The sequence below is a fragment of the Leishmania martiniquensis genome, chromosome 36, assembly GCF_017916325.1.
Source record: "Leishmania martiniquensis isolate LSCM1 chromosome 36, whole genome shotgun sequence".
NCBI classification, from domain to species: domain Eukaryota; phylum Euglenozoa; class Kinetoplastea; order Trypanosomatida; family Trypanosomatidae; genus Leishmania; species Leishmania martiniquensis.
The window spans coordinates 1,843,569-1,859,779 of record NC_090171.1 but is presented as its reverse complement, the minus strand read 5'-3'; the positions used below and the strand labels follow the sequence as shown (position 1 = coordinate 1,859,779).

General features: G+C 58.9%; 3 protein-coding genes across 3 annotated transcripts; all 3 read right to left on the bottom strand.

The window, feature by feature from the left end:
• Positions 1 to 129: 129 nt before the first annotated feature.
• LSCM1_00502 (uncharacterized protein) lies at positions 130 to 2,301 on the bottom strand (the record flags this gene model as incomplete). Its single annotated transcript, XM_067318152.1, has 1 exon — positions 130 to 2,301. One exon carries the CDS (start codon positions 2,299 to 2,301, stop codon positions 130 to 132), a length of 2,172 nt encoding a protein of 723 aa, XP_067174257.1.
• A 1,736-nt stretch (positions 2,302 to 4,037) lies between these two features.
• LSCM1_00501 (uncharacterized protein) lies at positions 4,038 to 7,034 on the bottom strand (the record flags this gene model as incomplete). Its single annotated transcript, XM_067318151.1, has 1 exon — positions 4,038 to 7,034. The coding sequence occupies one exon, from the start codon at positions 7,032 to 7,034 to the stop codon at positions 4,038 to 4,040; it is 2,997 nt and encodes a 998-aa protein (XP_067174256.1).
• Positions 7,035 to 8,932: 1,898 nt separating this feature from the next.
• Positions 8,933 to 14,245, bottom strand: LSCM1_00500 (uncharacterized protein; the record flags this gene model as incomplete). The annotated part of the gene is made up of 1 exon (XM_067318150.1): positions 8,933 to 14,245. One exon carries the CDS (start codon positions 14,243 to 14,245, stop codon positions 8,933 to 8,935), a length of 5,313 nt encoding a protein of 1,770 aa, XP_067174255.1.
• Positions 14,246 to 16,211: the final 1,966 nt, after the last annotated feature.

The following is a 16,211-nucleotide window of genomic DNA, read 5'->3' as shown; positions in this document are numbered from 1 at the left end:
AACGGCAGCGATTTCCACCTCCTCCGACATACCTCCGTAAGGAGAACCGCGTGTGCTCTCGCCTGCCTTCTCACCCCCACCCCTCTTCCGTGAAGAGGAATGGGAGCGGTGGGCAGGCGTGTGAGCGATTTAATCGCTATCGTCGCCCCTGTTCACCATATCGCCAAAAAATCCACCGACGCGCCTGCGGCGCTTCTCGTATGCAAAATTGACTTTTTTCCGGCGCTCCTCCTTCAACCAGCGGGCCGCGGCGGCCCGCTCGCGCTTTTTCTGTCGCTCCGTGCGGTACACCTCCATCGAATCCGTCGGCTCCTCCGCCCCAACCGAGGATACTGCCGCAGCATCCGAGGCTCTCATGTTTGCCGAAGACGCGGATGTCTCGAGTGGGGCTTCCCTCTTTGTTTTTTTGAGTGGCTTCTCCTTGCATGTCCTGTCCTTGTGTGACACACTACCCGCCACCCGCTCCAAGGCCTTCGGGGGCAGCGGCGACGTGTGGTGCGCAGAGGGTGACCCCGTTGCTGCGGCAGCATCATCTCTTGGCTTTGCTACTCGACGCCTTCGCACTTCATCTAGCGCTTGCACCTTCTTGGACGTCTCGTTCTTCTTTACCGCCGAGGCACCCGCATCGTCACTGTCGTCGGTGCTGCTGCTGTCCGAATAGGGATCCTTCCTTTGAGCTATGCCGAGCTTGGCAAACTTCTGCCGAAGTGCCTCGCGCCGATTCCGCCTTGACGGCTGCCCCGTCTCCGCCTCCACCTCTGTATCGCTGTCTTCGTCCGACAGAGACGAGCCGCCGCTGCCGGAAGACTTGCTGCCCACCGCGTCGCCGCAGCTTGTGTTTGCTTCCCCGTCGGCTCCGCCACCCTCCATGAGACGACGCTCGCGCTCTTCTTCTTCGTCCAGTTCTCGGTCGAGCTCCCGCAAGGTGCGTAGGTGGCGCTGCTCAGCCCGACTGCGGAGGTGATCCAGCTCCGTCTCGTCGTTCATGAAGGCGATATCGACAAAGTCGATAACATTGTCAGAGCCGCTGACGGCGAGCAGGTTCGCGTCGTGTGACACGCGCATGCGGCTGATCGCCTCTTCGCCACGCGCACGGCGCACAACGTAATCGCCTTGTTGCTGTCGCCCGCAACTGCTGCTCTGGGTGCCCAGCACGCTAGAGTGCGAGTAGGTATAGTCGCGCGCGCTCAGCTGGCAGAGATTGCGCCGCACGGGGTACATCTGCAGCACCCGCACCAGTCCGTCACACGCACCGGTCAGAATGAGGTTGTGATTGAAGGCGGTGTTCTCGCCGTGAAACGAGATGATCGCCTCGCACTCCGCAGGGTGGCAGTCCATCACATCGTAAGGACGCGCCCACGAGCCGTACTTCCATATCGGCAGTCCACCGCGAGGGGTACCGCACACAATGCTTGGGATAAAGGTCGCATTGCTGACCCCGCTGCTGTTGATGAAGGCAAAACAGTTTAGTTCGTCCTTACGGCGCACACTAAAGTCACGGATTTTTCCGGCGCGCATATCAAAGGCGCCCAGGCACGTGTCACCGCTACTGGAAACGAGTTCTTGGGCATCGGTGAAGTAGCACAGCTGGGACACATAGTCGCCGTGCTCGTGGTACGCATGCACAGGCCTCCGCTCGCGCATGTCCCACACAGCAATCAGTCCGTCATCATCGCCTGTGGCGATCAGATTTTCGTCGCAGACGTTGAGGGAGGAGATGCCATACTTGTGCGGATTGACCGATGCGTTGAGGCCCCCGCCACCGCTGCGTTTCGCGACGGTTGCCTTCTTTTTTGCCGCTTTTTCGCCCTTGATCGTCGGGTCATGCTTCTTGTTCATAGAGTTCATCTTTTTCTTGCCGACCATACGTGCTCGCACCTCATCGGAGGGAATGTGGATGACGAGCCGGAGTGAAACACAGTCCATCACTGATATCGTGCGATCACCGCTGCCGCTGACCAGGTAGGCGCCATCGTCCGTAAACTCCATCGACGAGACGCCGCCGGAGGGGTGCATGAGCATGTTTTGATGGTGGTAGTTCATCAGAACCTCATCCTCGTTGTACTGTCCCTTGAAGATCCATGACGAGAAATCGTTCTGTAGTGGTATTTTCACCATCTCATCGACACTCTTGCGCTTGTAAATTTCGACCTCGCCGGTAATGAGACCCGCCGCCATGATTGGAAGCTGTGGATGAAAGCCGATGTCGAGCACCGCAGCCGAGGCTACCACCGCCCCCGGTACCGTTAGCTCGTTCGTGTCGCCCATGAGGACGTCCTCCTTCAAATTTGCCAGCTCCATCGATAGTCGGAGACAGCAACCCCTTAGCGGATAGTTACACAGACAAAAAAGAACGAGCCGCGAATGTCAGCTCGTGCGCCTCTTCAGTGCTCAACGGCGGCCGGATATTTGTTGGCGACCGGCGCACATGGCCCCGATAATTTCAACACGACTCACCGCAATGGTAACAGGCAAGGATTTCAAAGACAAAAATGTAGTGCCATCATATAGAAGTGAGCCGCTGAAGAACATCTAAGGCATATCATTAGCTGGTGAGCATATCGTACTCCTCTTGACCACTGCAGCGCGTTTTCTCCGCGGCTCACCTGTATTATAGCCGACCCCCTTAGCGGCGTAAGAGTGTGTGTGGGAAGGAGGTGTCGGTCACGATTTGCAGTTTATCTAGCTTTGTGCAGGGTGTGGCACCGGTGTTCTTATCTTGGAAAAGAAGAACCCTTCACAGCCCTCCAGGCAGACTTGCCGTAGGAATTGACGGAATACAACACATAAAAAAAAACTATTTATATGCCCCACGCAGACGTGAAGAAGAAGACCAGCTTGGTGAAAAAAAAATGAAACGAACCCAACGTCTTTCGAATCCTCAGGACAGCACCTTAGTCACAGCGCCCTCATAGGAGACGCTGTCTTCAGCGCTTCAACTCGGCCTACAAAGGCCCGTCCAAACAGACGCGTACGGTTGCTCAAGCGGGCGCAGCTCCGCGTGCCCATCCACGGCAGACGCGGCGGGGCCTGCCGTGCGGGTAACAGGCAGAGGGAGGGGGGCGGGAGACGGCATCGCCGGACGCCGGGTGAGCCCAGGCGGGAAGTGGGTCCGTCTCCGGCAAGGGACCTCCGGAGACCCCCGCAGCCTCCCTGCCCGGCGAGTCCGCCGCCCCAGTCCCTTCCAGACCCGCGCACTCTGCGACATCGGGCGGGGGCCTCTCGCATCGACGTCCATGGGACTCGAATAGTGCCTTTCAGGAGGGGGGCGGGGGAACAGGGGGTTACAGCCCTCGCCGCGCCGCCAGCACCGGTGCCGCAGCAGCCGACCCTGTGCAACGGAGCAGATGCCGCACGCTTCGCGCCCGCGCAGTGCGGGGGTGAGGGGCAAGCAGCATCGCCGCCTAGGTGGGTCAAGTAGCGCGCACACTTCCTCGGCTGTCGGCGCAAGCGTCCTCACGAGCGCCACCGCCCGTGAAGGCGTGTCTGTCGACACCAAAGCGTCGGGCAACGTGCCCGAAGGGCTGAGGACTGGCTCTTGGCTCTCCCCAGAGACGGGGACGCACGGGGTCTCTACGATTTACGCCACACTGAGGTAACCGTCATCGTGCCAATCGACAAGAAACGTAGAAAAAAGTGAAAGGGAGTAGAATGCGCCCCCAGTACGTGGCACGAGCAGAGAGACAGACACATGAGTCGAAAATAACACATTAGATTTACTAAAAAAGGGCCTTGCCAGTAAAGTTCAGCATGCGCGCCGGCTAGGGAAGTTGGGCTAGTCGGAGCACTAACTGATGGGTAAACCACGGAAGCGGCCGCGCACCTATGTGCAACGAATCACACCGGCATAGACACCAGTGAGACCAGCGAGGAGAACGGCGCGCCTCCCTTCATAATGAGTGAGGTTGCCGCCAGGTGCACCGATGTAGCGAAACACGTACAGAAAGGTAAACATATGGATCCTGAGAAGGCGGTGAGGTCTCGCAGGAGATGTCTTCCCAGCAGAGGTCAGCCGTGCGAGCTGTGTGACGCACTTCCTACGGAGTCTTCGCTTCTGCTGCAAGAAACTCGGCAATGCGATCGGCCACTTTCTTCTGATACTTCTTCTCGGCAAAGAACCAGTGCCCGCCGCCCTGCACCTCGACCACATCGGAAATTCCGTCACGGGAGCGCTGATACTGGCGGATATACTGACACCAGTGATCGGCATGAAACATGAAACGCTTCTCGCCGCCGTACATGAAGAGAATAGGGATCGGAAGCGGCACAAAGTAGCGCTGCGTCACAAGAGGCGCATAGCTCTTTGGCTTCAGCACGACGTCGCCATTTCCCGGTAGGGTGGACACATCTGCTGCGAGTGAGGGCGTGGCAGGAAGCTGACGGTAGATGGTAGTCATTGCGGTTGTCATGACGTTCGAGGAAGCCGTGCGAGGGGCCCGGCCGACACCCAGGGATGCCGCGCCATCCCCCAGGGCGGAGGACTGATGCTTTGCCTGCTTTTCGCCTAGAAGGGAGGACACGAGCGACACGAAGCGTAAGAGAAAGGACCCCAACCAGTACCGGAGGTAGATCCAGGACTGCAGTGGGAAAGGGCGCACCTCCAGGGGGCGGCGCGCGGAGGAGGCGCGGCTCGACTTGCATCCCCGGCCCCGCACCGTGGAGTGTGAAGCTGCGGAGCTGCCACCTGAGGCGGTATCATCCACGTCATCGTGTAGGGACGTTGTCGATGGCCCGTCACCATCGCAGCTGAGAGGAGGAAAGACGACGGCCTGGTAGAAGAGGCGCCGCTTTGCGACATGCATTTGTCCAGCACCACCGCTGGAGGAGACAGGAGAGGTGTCAGCGTGGTCGCCGCCCCTCGCATGGGTGTTGTCAGCAGCCAACGACCACAAGACCTCCTCGCCGGCCGCCTCTGCTGGCCTGTTCACCTCCATGAAGCTCTGCGCACCTGTGAAAGCCAGCGGATCCTCGGCGACCCACATTGGTGACGCGATGCCATTGACGGGCGTGTATGGGTCATGTTCGCCGCTGCTGCCGATACCGCTGCGGTTGCCGCTGAAGATACCGCGTGAGGCTGTCGACAGCGAGTTCCACTCATCAAACTCCAATTGGGCACCCTTTGCGTAGGAGGAGAACACGACGTGCGCGGCGGCTAACAGACTCTTCTTCTTCGCGAACGAGCAACGCCTTTTCTCAGTGCCAGCACCACTCTCTGTGGCTGCGAAGTTGTCTGCGCACCTGTCGCCAAAAAGGGAGTACTGCGGAGCTTGTTTGGCGTGTGAGAGCTGGCGGATAGCATCGCCGCCCCCTTGGGAAGCCTCGTGTGTGTTAGCCTCGTAGAGGGGGTAGCGACTCGAGGCATCCCGATGACCATTCAACTGCAGCCAGCTCTGATTGCCCGAAGTGGCTGTCACGGGAAAGGCAGACCCGGGCACCTTCTCCAGATAAGGGATGAGCATGATCTTCCAACCGAGGGTCACGTGCAGCGCAGGGCCCTTACTCTTGCCATGACCCACATGCGAAGTTGTTGTTGGTCCAGCAGCAGCCGAAAGTAGAGAGCGGATTGGCTCCTGCGTCTGCAGTAGCATTGGCACTTGCAGGGCGCCACGGTTTTCAATAGCAAAGGGGTGTCTTGCAAAGAATCGTGCGTTGAGGGTGTGGTTCAAGAGCACCATCGCCGGCGTCGTCACCATCTGTGGGTCGAAAGAGTAGGACGGTCGCCCAGCGACGCTTGCGAAGAGGCCCAAAAGCCAGCGCGCCAGCCGGCCGGGCACGAACAGCGCACAGGCAATCAAAAAGGACTGGTAAAGCGCCACGAATAGCCGCTTACAATTCGAAGCATGCTGAGGCACCACAACGCCCCTGCGCTGGCGGATAGCGTACTGCGAAGCAAGGGAGCGCTTCGTCCCCGGACTCGAGGGGCCGCTGTGCATCTGCGGCGGCGTTGACAAGCTCTTCGGCCCGTCAAGTAATCCACCAGGCCTTCCACGGTGTGTGGTTGTTCCAGCAGACCATGTGGCGCCAAGGGGGGAGCTGCTCTGCGGTTGAGCGAGCCCTTGCTGAGTCGACTTTGTAGCGCGGGTGTCTGATGTCTGATGGGTGGCAGCAACCACCGGCCCGGAGGCCGCCGATTTCGGGGCCCTTTTTTCCTTCGATGAGCACTGCGTCTCCGCAGCTACACGAGGGCTGCCATGGTCGGCGGCTGAGTTGCTCCTTTCCTGTCCAGACACCAAAGCGCACATGCGCTCGACGTGAGCGACATCGCTGTCAAAGCAGTAAGCGCCGATGTCGAGAGCAACGATGCGGGAGAACAGCCCCGGCCTGGCTAGGAGCAGTTCGTACGCCAAGAAGCACCCCCAGTCATGCGCAATAAGCGCTGGCTGAGTGTATGTAGGCGGTAGCTGGTGAGTCGCAAACGCATCGGTGCTGCGCTCTGATGTTTCGGTCTCGCCCGTGCAGTCATAGCCGTCTGCTGCGTCAGCACGCTCCTCCGCAGCGGTGGGTGACACAGCAGGTGGGCAGTAATTGCACGTTTCCATTGCCGTGTCCACCGCTATTTCAAGCAGTGTCACAAGGTCTTGAAAGCTGTGGCCCTTCCAGGAAGTGCGGAACGGCTCTAATGAGCTGCAACGATTGGGGAGACCGAAGGACTGCAGCGGTGCTTGCGTGCGTGTCCTAGGGCTTCTGCCACTCGTGCCGTCACACCATAGTGCAGTGAAGACAGAGAAGAACCAACAGAGAGGCGAAAGTATGCCATTCCGCGTCAGCCCAGGTGTCTTGGAAGCGGATGATGCTCCTTCCTCATCGTGCCGCAGCGTTTCTAACTCACTTTGCGCTTCAGCTCTGTATTCCCTGCGCAGCTCTTTCAGAAAAGGGTGCTCGTCGTCGAATCCGGGCAGCGTAACACCGACAATGCGGTAGTCTGCGGCCAAGGCCGCCATCAAGTTGTCACGGAAGACATCACAGGTGTCTGGCCACCCGGCAATGAAGATCACGGTTGTTTTGCTCAAATTGCCGGAAATATGAATGTTCATGGCGGCGCGCTGAGGCTGTGCTGCGGAGGTGTGGGGTGTGGGGGTGAATGTAAGGGGGATGCGCGGCCTGCCCTGCAACGGTTTCGGGGCCCAAGCACGTTCGGTAGGATGAGCCGATGGCAGCGCTGTGGAGAAAAAAAAAGGTGCGTGCAATGCGTGTATGCGGGTGTGCCTCGGCGCAGGGGAGCAGAACGTTGTCAGGGGCAGCAGATGGGCCCGCCCCCTCCCCTGAAAAGCGCCGAAATTCTCACCCACACAGCACTTACAAGCTCACAGGCCCTCGTTGTGTGTCTCTTGTTCTCGAGCGCGCCTGCCAAACCAACGAAGCACCGACGACGGCTACAGGTGATAATAGCGCGTATACCTAAGGATACAAAACAACGCCAGAAAGTGAAGGCAATAACGAGGAACGGCTCTAAGCAATAGAAGAAGGGCGCGGAGCTCTCGGCCCGTGCTCTCCCGGGTGCTGGATCGCGCTGGTAATGCTCGCTCCGTCAAGAGTGCGGGGTATGAAGAGGGGAGGTGAGGAGTGAGGCGAGGGAGCCGAAACATAAGCAAGGAGAAGAAAGAATTCGTCATGTGCAAGACTGTTCGCGTGAAAGAGGAAGGCTCCTGTGCCGCAGGAAGCCCCTATCGCCCACTATTCTTCTCCTTCATGTACTCCCCCGAGAACAGTCGAATTAGGAAAACGAAAGAGGGCGGAGGGGTGTCGTAGTGGGATAGTGCAACGACGACTCCAAGCTTACACACACACACAACAGACAGTCAAGCAACGGATAAGGAACAGGATTCTATGCCCCGGGGCCCGAGCGATCCCTCTCGATTCGTTGACGCTCCGTTTCGCTGCCAAAAGGGATGAGCTCAAATGTACATATATGCATATATATATCCTCTTGAAGACCACCTCACATGGACACCTCATCACGTCTGAAGAGGGGCAGCACAGCCAACTTTCAACAAGATTCGGGCTCCACATACGATGAGATGCTGAACCCGCAAAGCGTGTGGCGCACGTTTGCTATTTGGCCAAGCAAAGGTGCGGGCGAGGGGGAGTGAAAAGAGAACGAGGGAGAGCTGCCAAGCGGATACACGCACAAAAGGCGTAGTGGCATGAGGGAAGGTGCCGATGCGAAGAAAAGGGTGAGGCTTGGGTTCTTCCTCCCTCTGCTTCACTTCACTGTGGGGTCTGTGGCTCGTGTCATGGCTTCGTGAAAACAAAAAAAGATATTAATCTGAAGCGTACACCGCATTAGTCCTTCGGGAGCATTCCTCTCCCTCTCTCTCTGCCCCCCCTTTTCCCTGCGCCGCTCTCCAGTTATCTGTGCTGCGTTCGTGGTGAAACGTGTGCAGCGGCTACGAGCACTCAACACATACGCGTAAGAGACACCTCAAGGGCTTACACAAGCAGAACGAGAAGCGACGTCTTTTTGACAAGCACTTTTTTTTCTCTGGGCTTCCAGAGCATTCCGACCCGCTAAACCCACTGGAGGCGAGGAGGCGGAGTACTGGACGACACACCTCCTGTGGCCACGAGGAACGGAGGAAATATGCGCCTTCCGTTTGGGTCGCTGGAAAAGTCCAGCGGAGGCAAAATTCGACGTTAACGCGGGCCACGAGCTGGAGAATAATAATAAAACAGGCACAAGTGCGCGCATGACTGTATGCGAAGTTCTCTCAAGATGAGCTGGCAGACACATACACGCCAAGCCGCTTTAAGAATAAATGATAATAAGACCCTCGAAGGGTTGACCCTCCACCTCCCCCTCCCCAACCTCCCACCCACCACACGCATGCCCGTTGTCCGTGCTTTGCACCGAGCGCGAATTTAGCAGGCAGAGGACAGCAGAGAGGTCGTGTGCAGCGCTCCCCTCCCAGTAAGTTGGGCACTGCCGACGTCGCTATGGTGGCTCCTGCGGCTGATGATACTGACTCATCATCTGCTGCGACATCTGGGGCGCCGTTGTCATCACGTAGGAGCCGTCAGGTGTCACATGGTAAGCAAGGGTGCCGGCCTGCCCTCGCGGTGAAGCGGCGCTGAGCACTGTCGGCTGCTGTGGAAGCGTCTGTGAAGTCATTTGCATCCCCTGCGGCGTCTGCATCATCCCGTTCAGGTCCATCATGTACACAGACTGACTATACATCATTGGGTACAGGGCCAACTGTCCGTCCGGCGTGCGCATCATCACCATCATCGTCTGCTGCATTGCCATCTGTTCACTCATCGCCATCTGACTGCTCGGCATGGGACGCAGGCGAGAAAGCGCAGAGTTGCGATCGGTTCCTGTATCGGAGTTGGCTCGCCCAAGACTGGACACCGACGGCACCGGTGATGCTCTAAGGTTCACGGTAGACACGCTGAATGGATTGTGCGAGAAGGATGACTGCCGCGAGTCTATCAGCGGCGACGGCGGCGCGCCGGCTGAAGAAAGTTGGTAGTACGCGGAGGTGCTGGCAGCAGTCAAGTCCATGTGCCGTGTCGCTGCCGGCGATTCCATGCCGTCCTCAGTCAACTCAGGGTTCAGGAGTGCGCTGCCCGGCGGCATCCTGCCCATGTGCGCCAAAGGAGGTTGCACAGAGAAGGGGCTTGCGGCCGCCGCTGCGGCATTCGGATGGGTAGAGAAGACATGAAAGCCAGGCGACCTAGTGCCCTGCGTGGGGTAGTTGCAGCTAGCGCTCGGATTGCTGCAGTTGACCGAGGCAAAGGAGTCCGCACCGCCCTCCGTGAAGCCGTCTACCCCCTCTGCCGTCCACTGGGAGAAGGATTGAATCGGCTTGGGGGCGCGGTGTGTGATATCTGCGAGAGACCCGCTCCTTGAAGGCTGCGCCGGTGTGAACGACTCGCGCGCGGTGCTGCCATCGTCATGTGCCCGCGGCTGCGTGCTGAACACATTGGAGGGCGCTTCCAAGCCGTCGGCTGCACTCACGCGCCGATTCGCTGCGCCCGTGTTTGTCGGGGGTGACCGTGCCACGGCTCTCGACTGCTCTGGAGACTCCGAATGGAGAAATGAGGTGGGGTGGTGCCGGTGGTTCGCATTGGAGGCCGCCGAGCTGCTGCGGTCATCGTCATCGCCTTCACCCATGCCGGTAGGGTAGTCCGCTTTTAGTCTGAGAAAGTCAAACACCCTGTCGAGATCGTAGCTCACGTCAGGCTCCTCTGCATCCTCGGCGTGCGCAGCTGCGGAGGGCTTTCTGCTCACCTCCAGCTTCACCTCACTCGCCGACGCCAGAAAATGCTCATCCTTCGAAGCAGCTGAAGCCCCCTGCGAATCGGCCCTTGACCAATGCACATCGTTCCAGGCCCGCTGTAGCGTCTCCTCAGGCCGCCGCTCACTACCCTCCGCTGCTTTTCGGGCAGCTTCCACCACGCTGTCGGGGTCAGCTGCCTGCACCGAGCGCGGTAGCGGTACTGGCATTGCCGGCAGTACCGCTGTGACAGACTGTTGCGCCGCTGTTTTGGGTACGACGGCCGAGGGCGAGAGCTGAGTGAGAGCTGGGGAAGAAACAGCCGCTTTCCCTGGACTCGTGAAAGCTCCGAACTCGGATATGGTCGACATCGTGTTTTTGTGGCTACCTCGTTTTTCACCACCTGCCAACTCGGCAGCTGCGTGCTTTGCTGCAGTCAGAGCAGCCTTTGCGATTGTTGTGGCTGAGGCCCCTGCTGAGGCGGCCTGCTCGTGGCGTGGCTTCGGCAGCAGGAATGCAGCAGCTCCATCAGCAGCGCCCGCGGCCACCGCTTTCAGATCCCCTGCAGCTGGCGGAGGCGCAGCTTTCAGGTTGGTGCTGACTTTGCCGGCGGTCGCTTTAGCCTTCCCGTCAGGCTTCTTGCCTCCTCCACTCTCGCACGCCGCCTCGTCTTTGCCATTCTTTGCCCTCAACTCGGACCCCGCAGCGGCAGAAGCAGCACACGCCGGCGTCGCTGATGCAGCCAAGCTCGTGGATTTGGCGAGGGTAGCTGCAGATCCCTTTGCGTCTGCTACTGCCCTCTTCGCCCGCGCCACCTCCTTACTCTCCACCGCCGCAGTCTGGCGGCTGGGCACGCGGGCATCCGTCAAAGTATCTGCCACTTTCCTCAGCTCCTCAGTGCGGGAGCGTGGTAATGGCACTGCCGCTGAGGACGGCGGACACGCTGGCGCTTCGAAGTCCGGCGTCTTCTCGGACGACGGCTTCCCTGGCCGCTGCTGCGGCTGCTGCTGGTAGGGGTCCTTCAGTTCTGCCTTTGCCATTGGGGACAGCGTAGGGGCGGTGCCGCAGGCCGTTGATGCCACTATCTTGAGCGGCTCTCGCTCGCGTAGTCGCTCCTTTCTCCGTTCTCGCTCCGGCCGTTCGCGGCGGGGCTCACATGGTATCTCTGCGTTGGTCGAGCTGCGGCTGGTGAAGGGCACGGCGTGCTCGTCTCGCAGGCTTGACAGCGGCGTCAAGTTCACGTCTGAGGACGACATGGGTGATGTGAGCGACGTCGGATTGCAGTTGACGCTCTCCCCAAACGAGGCGGTCTGCGACACGTCTTGGGTGATGTCGCTTACGCTTTTGAGAGTCACGGGCGCTGTCTTCTCCGTCTTCCTATCGCCAGCGCAGCTGGCCGGTGGAGGATGCGCCTTCTCGCCCAGCGTTCCAACGGTTGTCGACTTTCGGGTCGGCAAAGTGGTCGCGAACTGGGAGGGCGGCTCCCTCTTGCTCTCGCGCTTTGACCGATGAGCGCGCGACTCCGAGGCCTGCGACGACGTGAGCGCCCCCTCATCCTCGGCAGAGGACTCGCCTGTGATGACCAGAGGCGTTCGCAAGTCTGTCGGCACATCTCCTGTGAGTAAAGACTCCGCCTCCAGGGAGACCTTGCGTGTTTCCTCAATCGTCTTGTCCCCCTCACTGACGGCCTCCTCCCATGCACCGTCCTCAGGCACGGCCGCACCACCGCCGCCGGCGCCACTGGCGTCGTCGTCCATCACAGCCGCCACAGCATGAGATGGCGCGTGCCAAGGGCGCTTCGCGGCATTGGCAGCGGAGCATGATAAGACTTTGGCGCCGCCGCCCTGCGGCGAAGCCCTGCCCTTGGCCGATGACGAGGATGTCATCAGGCCGCCGTGAAGGAAGCCCGATGCTCCGCGGAGGCAGCAGTGACGCTCTAGGAAGGTTTGGGCAGCGCCCCCGCTGTCATCGCCTCTGCTTGCAGTAGCCGCCGTGCCTGCCGGCACTGGTAACGCGGCGGAAGCCGTCCAAGCGGCGGTAGATGTGCCGGCCGTCGCTGCAGAGGTGAAGACGGATGGCCGAAAACTCGACAGGCATACACCCTCCACGACGACGGCGCGTACTGTGGTACAGAGCAACATCATCGAGCCGAAAACGACAGCGTTAAAGTGCAGCAGTTGAGCACCCTGCTCCCCCAACCCTCTAGAGAGCAGCTGCCAGAATGCGGCGCACCCAACGTTAAGGAGGCCGAGAGTCTCCTCTTCTGCCTCAGCCTCACCGTGCCACACGTCACGCATCGCTTTGGCAAAGTTGGAAGGTGACATCGAGTCATGCGAGCCCAACACCGTCGATCCTGTTGTCGTGCTCGCCATGCCGGCTTTCTCGTAGAGGTAGACGCACATCATTGCCACCCAGAGAAGCAGGTACGCGCTACCACCCGGCTGCCTGTATTCGCAGCGCGCCGCCATGAGAAACAGCACCGCGACAGACTGCACGGCGTTCGAAAGGAACGCCAATCCGCTCCATGGCACGACGTGCGCGAGGAGAAGCGCTGTCACAACGTAGAAGCCTACATAAATGACAGTGTCCTTGAGGGCCCGCAGGGGGGTGACCGTCCACCCATCACCAACCAACCACGGCACAGCAATCAGCAACGTCGCGATGCCAAACACAGAGATACCGGCCGCCATCTCCATCAAGACGAGCGACAGCCAACACATCATCCCCAAGAAAAAATAAAAGTCGATAAAGTAGAAGTACTCGAACCGTAGCCACATGCACCCATGCACGAGCCTTGCAAGAGTAGGGTGATGCCCGCCGGCGCGCAGCAGCCTCTGTGGCAGCGTGGAGACACCTTGGACTAAGACTCGCCGCACGTCCTCCAACAGCAGCGTCTCAGCAAACAACAGTGTAATGCAGAGGGAGCCGCAGTAGGCGGAGAGTACGCAGTGCAGTGAGCGCTCCGAGAAGGAGACGGAGAGAAGGGCTTCGTCCATCTCATACGACGGAATCCAATACATGAACACCAGCAAGAGCGCCGACCCCACCCCTGCCAACGACTTGACAGAGTACACCGGCAGCCAGCCCACAACATTTGCGAAGAACGCGGCCACAGCTAACCGCTGCATCGACACCAAATCCAGTGTTGCCAAAAGAAACACAAACCACACCGTCTGCTCCACCAAGAACGCCGACGGTGAGTAAAAGCTGTAGTAAAGATACGACCGCAGCGACTCTTGGCGAATCATGTTGTTCACCTTACGCCCCAACAAGTAGCGCACGAAGTGCCCTCCAGTGTTCGGGTTGCTCGCAGCGCCCCCGGCAACACCACTGCCCGTCCCAGCCAAGCCCTGCGACCCACTAGTCATCCCACTGTTGACGCCGACGCCGCCATTGCCGTTGGGACCCAGCATTGACCGCCTGACAGCTTGGCCGCCTGCCCCGTTGGACATTGGCACAGCACCGCTGGCGCCGCTCTCCGCCGCCGGCCAATCGAACGTGCTGGGCGACAAGAATCCGCTGCAGAACAAACTCCAGCCCAGCTGCTCTTGAGTCACCTGCGACAGGTGCGACACACAGAACAAAATCTCGCCCATCACCGGCGACGCTCCGCTCATCAGACTGCTGAGACGACGCGAGTACGCGGCAAAGGCCAGGAGGACGAGGATCGAGAGAAAGTGCCCCACCAGCATACAAACGCCTTGCCGCTGGATGTGCTCTTCATCCACGACGCCCGGCACGGCAGCAACGTTCTGTGGAATAGTAAAGCGATCCTCAATGGTGTAGCAGATATCCATGAAGGCGAAGTCCACCTGCCGCCATAACCGCTCCAGCATGGTAGTCGCCTTCGCCGCATCGCTCGGGGAATCACTGTAATGGCTCATGTCGTCGCTACCACTACAATCCGCCTTTAACACTTTTTTTCTCTCGCCGTCCGAGGCTTCTGTGGCCACGGCCACTGCTGTACTGGCGCCGTTGGTGGCACCGCTCACCCCATGCGCGCTGGATTGACGATGCGCTCGCTTCATGGTGCTGTGTCCCACCCATCAAGTACGCAGGTTGCAGTTATGAATCTCAAGAACAGCAGACGTGCCGGCGCCCACTCTGAGGAGAGAGAGAGAAACGATGAAAGAGGCAAATGTGCCCGCGCACGACGTCACCTCTGTGCGATGAGACGCTCACGCTGCCTTCCTGATGCCTTGAGGTAGCCGCCTTTCTAAGCCAGCGAGCTCCCCCCTCCCTTTTCCCTTGCCCTCCCTCTGTGTCCGCGACGCTGCTGCGTCCAGCTATGTCCCTTAAATTAGTCACCCCGGGGCTCACTGCTATGGGCACCACCAACACTGTCAGATAGCCCGAGAATGCGAACTTCGGCAAACGATAGGTGAAGCGCGCGATGAATAAGGGAGAGAAGGCGAGGCGAGGAAAATACACACAGACACACAAGCAAAAAAGAAACGCGGTGTGGCGAAGCTGCCCCAAAGGTGAAGGGCCGGAAAGCTCTGACGTCGGAGTATAAACAAAAAAAGGTCCGTGCACAATGGTGAAGGTGTTTCTCGCGCAAGGAGCCGCGGCAAGAAAGACACACACGCACACACACGAACCGAACAGCAACACAGTCGCTGGCCAGCGTACGTTAAAAAGGGGAATCAAATATAAAAACTTTCAAGAAAGAAAGATATTTGACACGATGAGACGAGAAGAGACAGGGGCGAGGGAAGCAGCAGAAAAAGGCACAGGCAAAAGGGGGGAGGGAGGGGGGAAGAAGTGGAGAAGTGAATGAAAGAGAGCACAGCGGGAAACACCGCATGGGAGCACACCTTCACACCATCACAGATGCAACATAAACAAAGAGGTGATTCAGGCGTCGCGAAAGTCCACACCGCCACCGAAATACAGTTCGAGAAGGGAAGGGGGAAAAAAGAGGAGCCGTGGAATGCCGACACAGCCACACGCGCGAAGACACGGGAGAAAAGAGAGACAGTAGGTGGCACAGAGGTAAGCATAAACGCAACGCAGAAGCGACGAGACTGTACCCCTTTTTGACTGCAAACACCGAGCCGAGAAGCGAGAAAAAAGGGCGCCTGTCTTCAATGAGAGCGGGACGAGCACAAGAGAGGGACTGAGAGAGGCAACACTTCTGTGGCGATCAGACGGTAAACAACGTGCAGCGACAGAGCAACAATACGGAGCGGGTACAGTGGAGATCTGCGATCTCCCTTTCCCCTCCGTCCCCCCACCTCTCTCACGCGTACAACAGAAAAAGAGGTGATGCACTAATCTGGACGCGCCCGGTGTGAGCAGTAGGAGGAAGAGAGGTGCTATAAGGGATCTAGCCACGGAGAGAGGCTGCAGCTGCGTGCTTTGTGTACGAGATCTGTATGGGCGCTTCGTAATCCGAGACCACGCAAGCGCGCTGGCAGGCCCGCAGAATCGTGAATAGGTGCGCTGGCCTGCTCGTTTCTTCTGTGTTCGTTTTTTTCCTACGGGAAGCCTCTCTGGTCTGTCGATTCCACGCCCTCGCTGCCTTGTGCCTCTACGGTATTCTCGAATTGACTCCCTTTTTCTTCGCTATTCCTTTCACGTACGATATATATATATATATATGTATCTGTCTATTTACTCTTCACAGGACCACAGACAGACACACTGGCACACACGGACACACAGAGAGAGAGGGACAGTGTGAGTCAGAAAACGCTTCTTCGAAGGCGAAGCGATGAAATGTCCGCCACAGAGTCAGCCCAAAAAAGCAGCAAGCAGCACAGGCGCCCACATACACACATACGCAAACCGCTTACACGAGCAGCAACAAACAAAAAAAGAGGGAGCTTAAGTGTGGGAACACTTCCGTTTGTGAGGCAGCGGCAACCCGAGAGGGAAGGGGAGAAGGGGGTGAGATGATGAGGGTTGGGGCGCACAGACAGACAAGGGTGCAGTAAGGGAAGGGAGCTTTGTCACCAGCGGCATTTCTCTAGCCGGCTACGACAGCGAGCA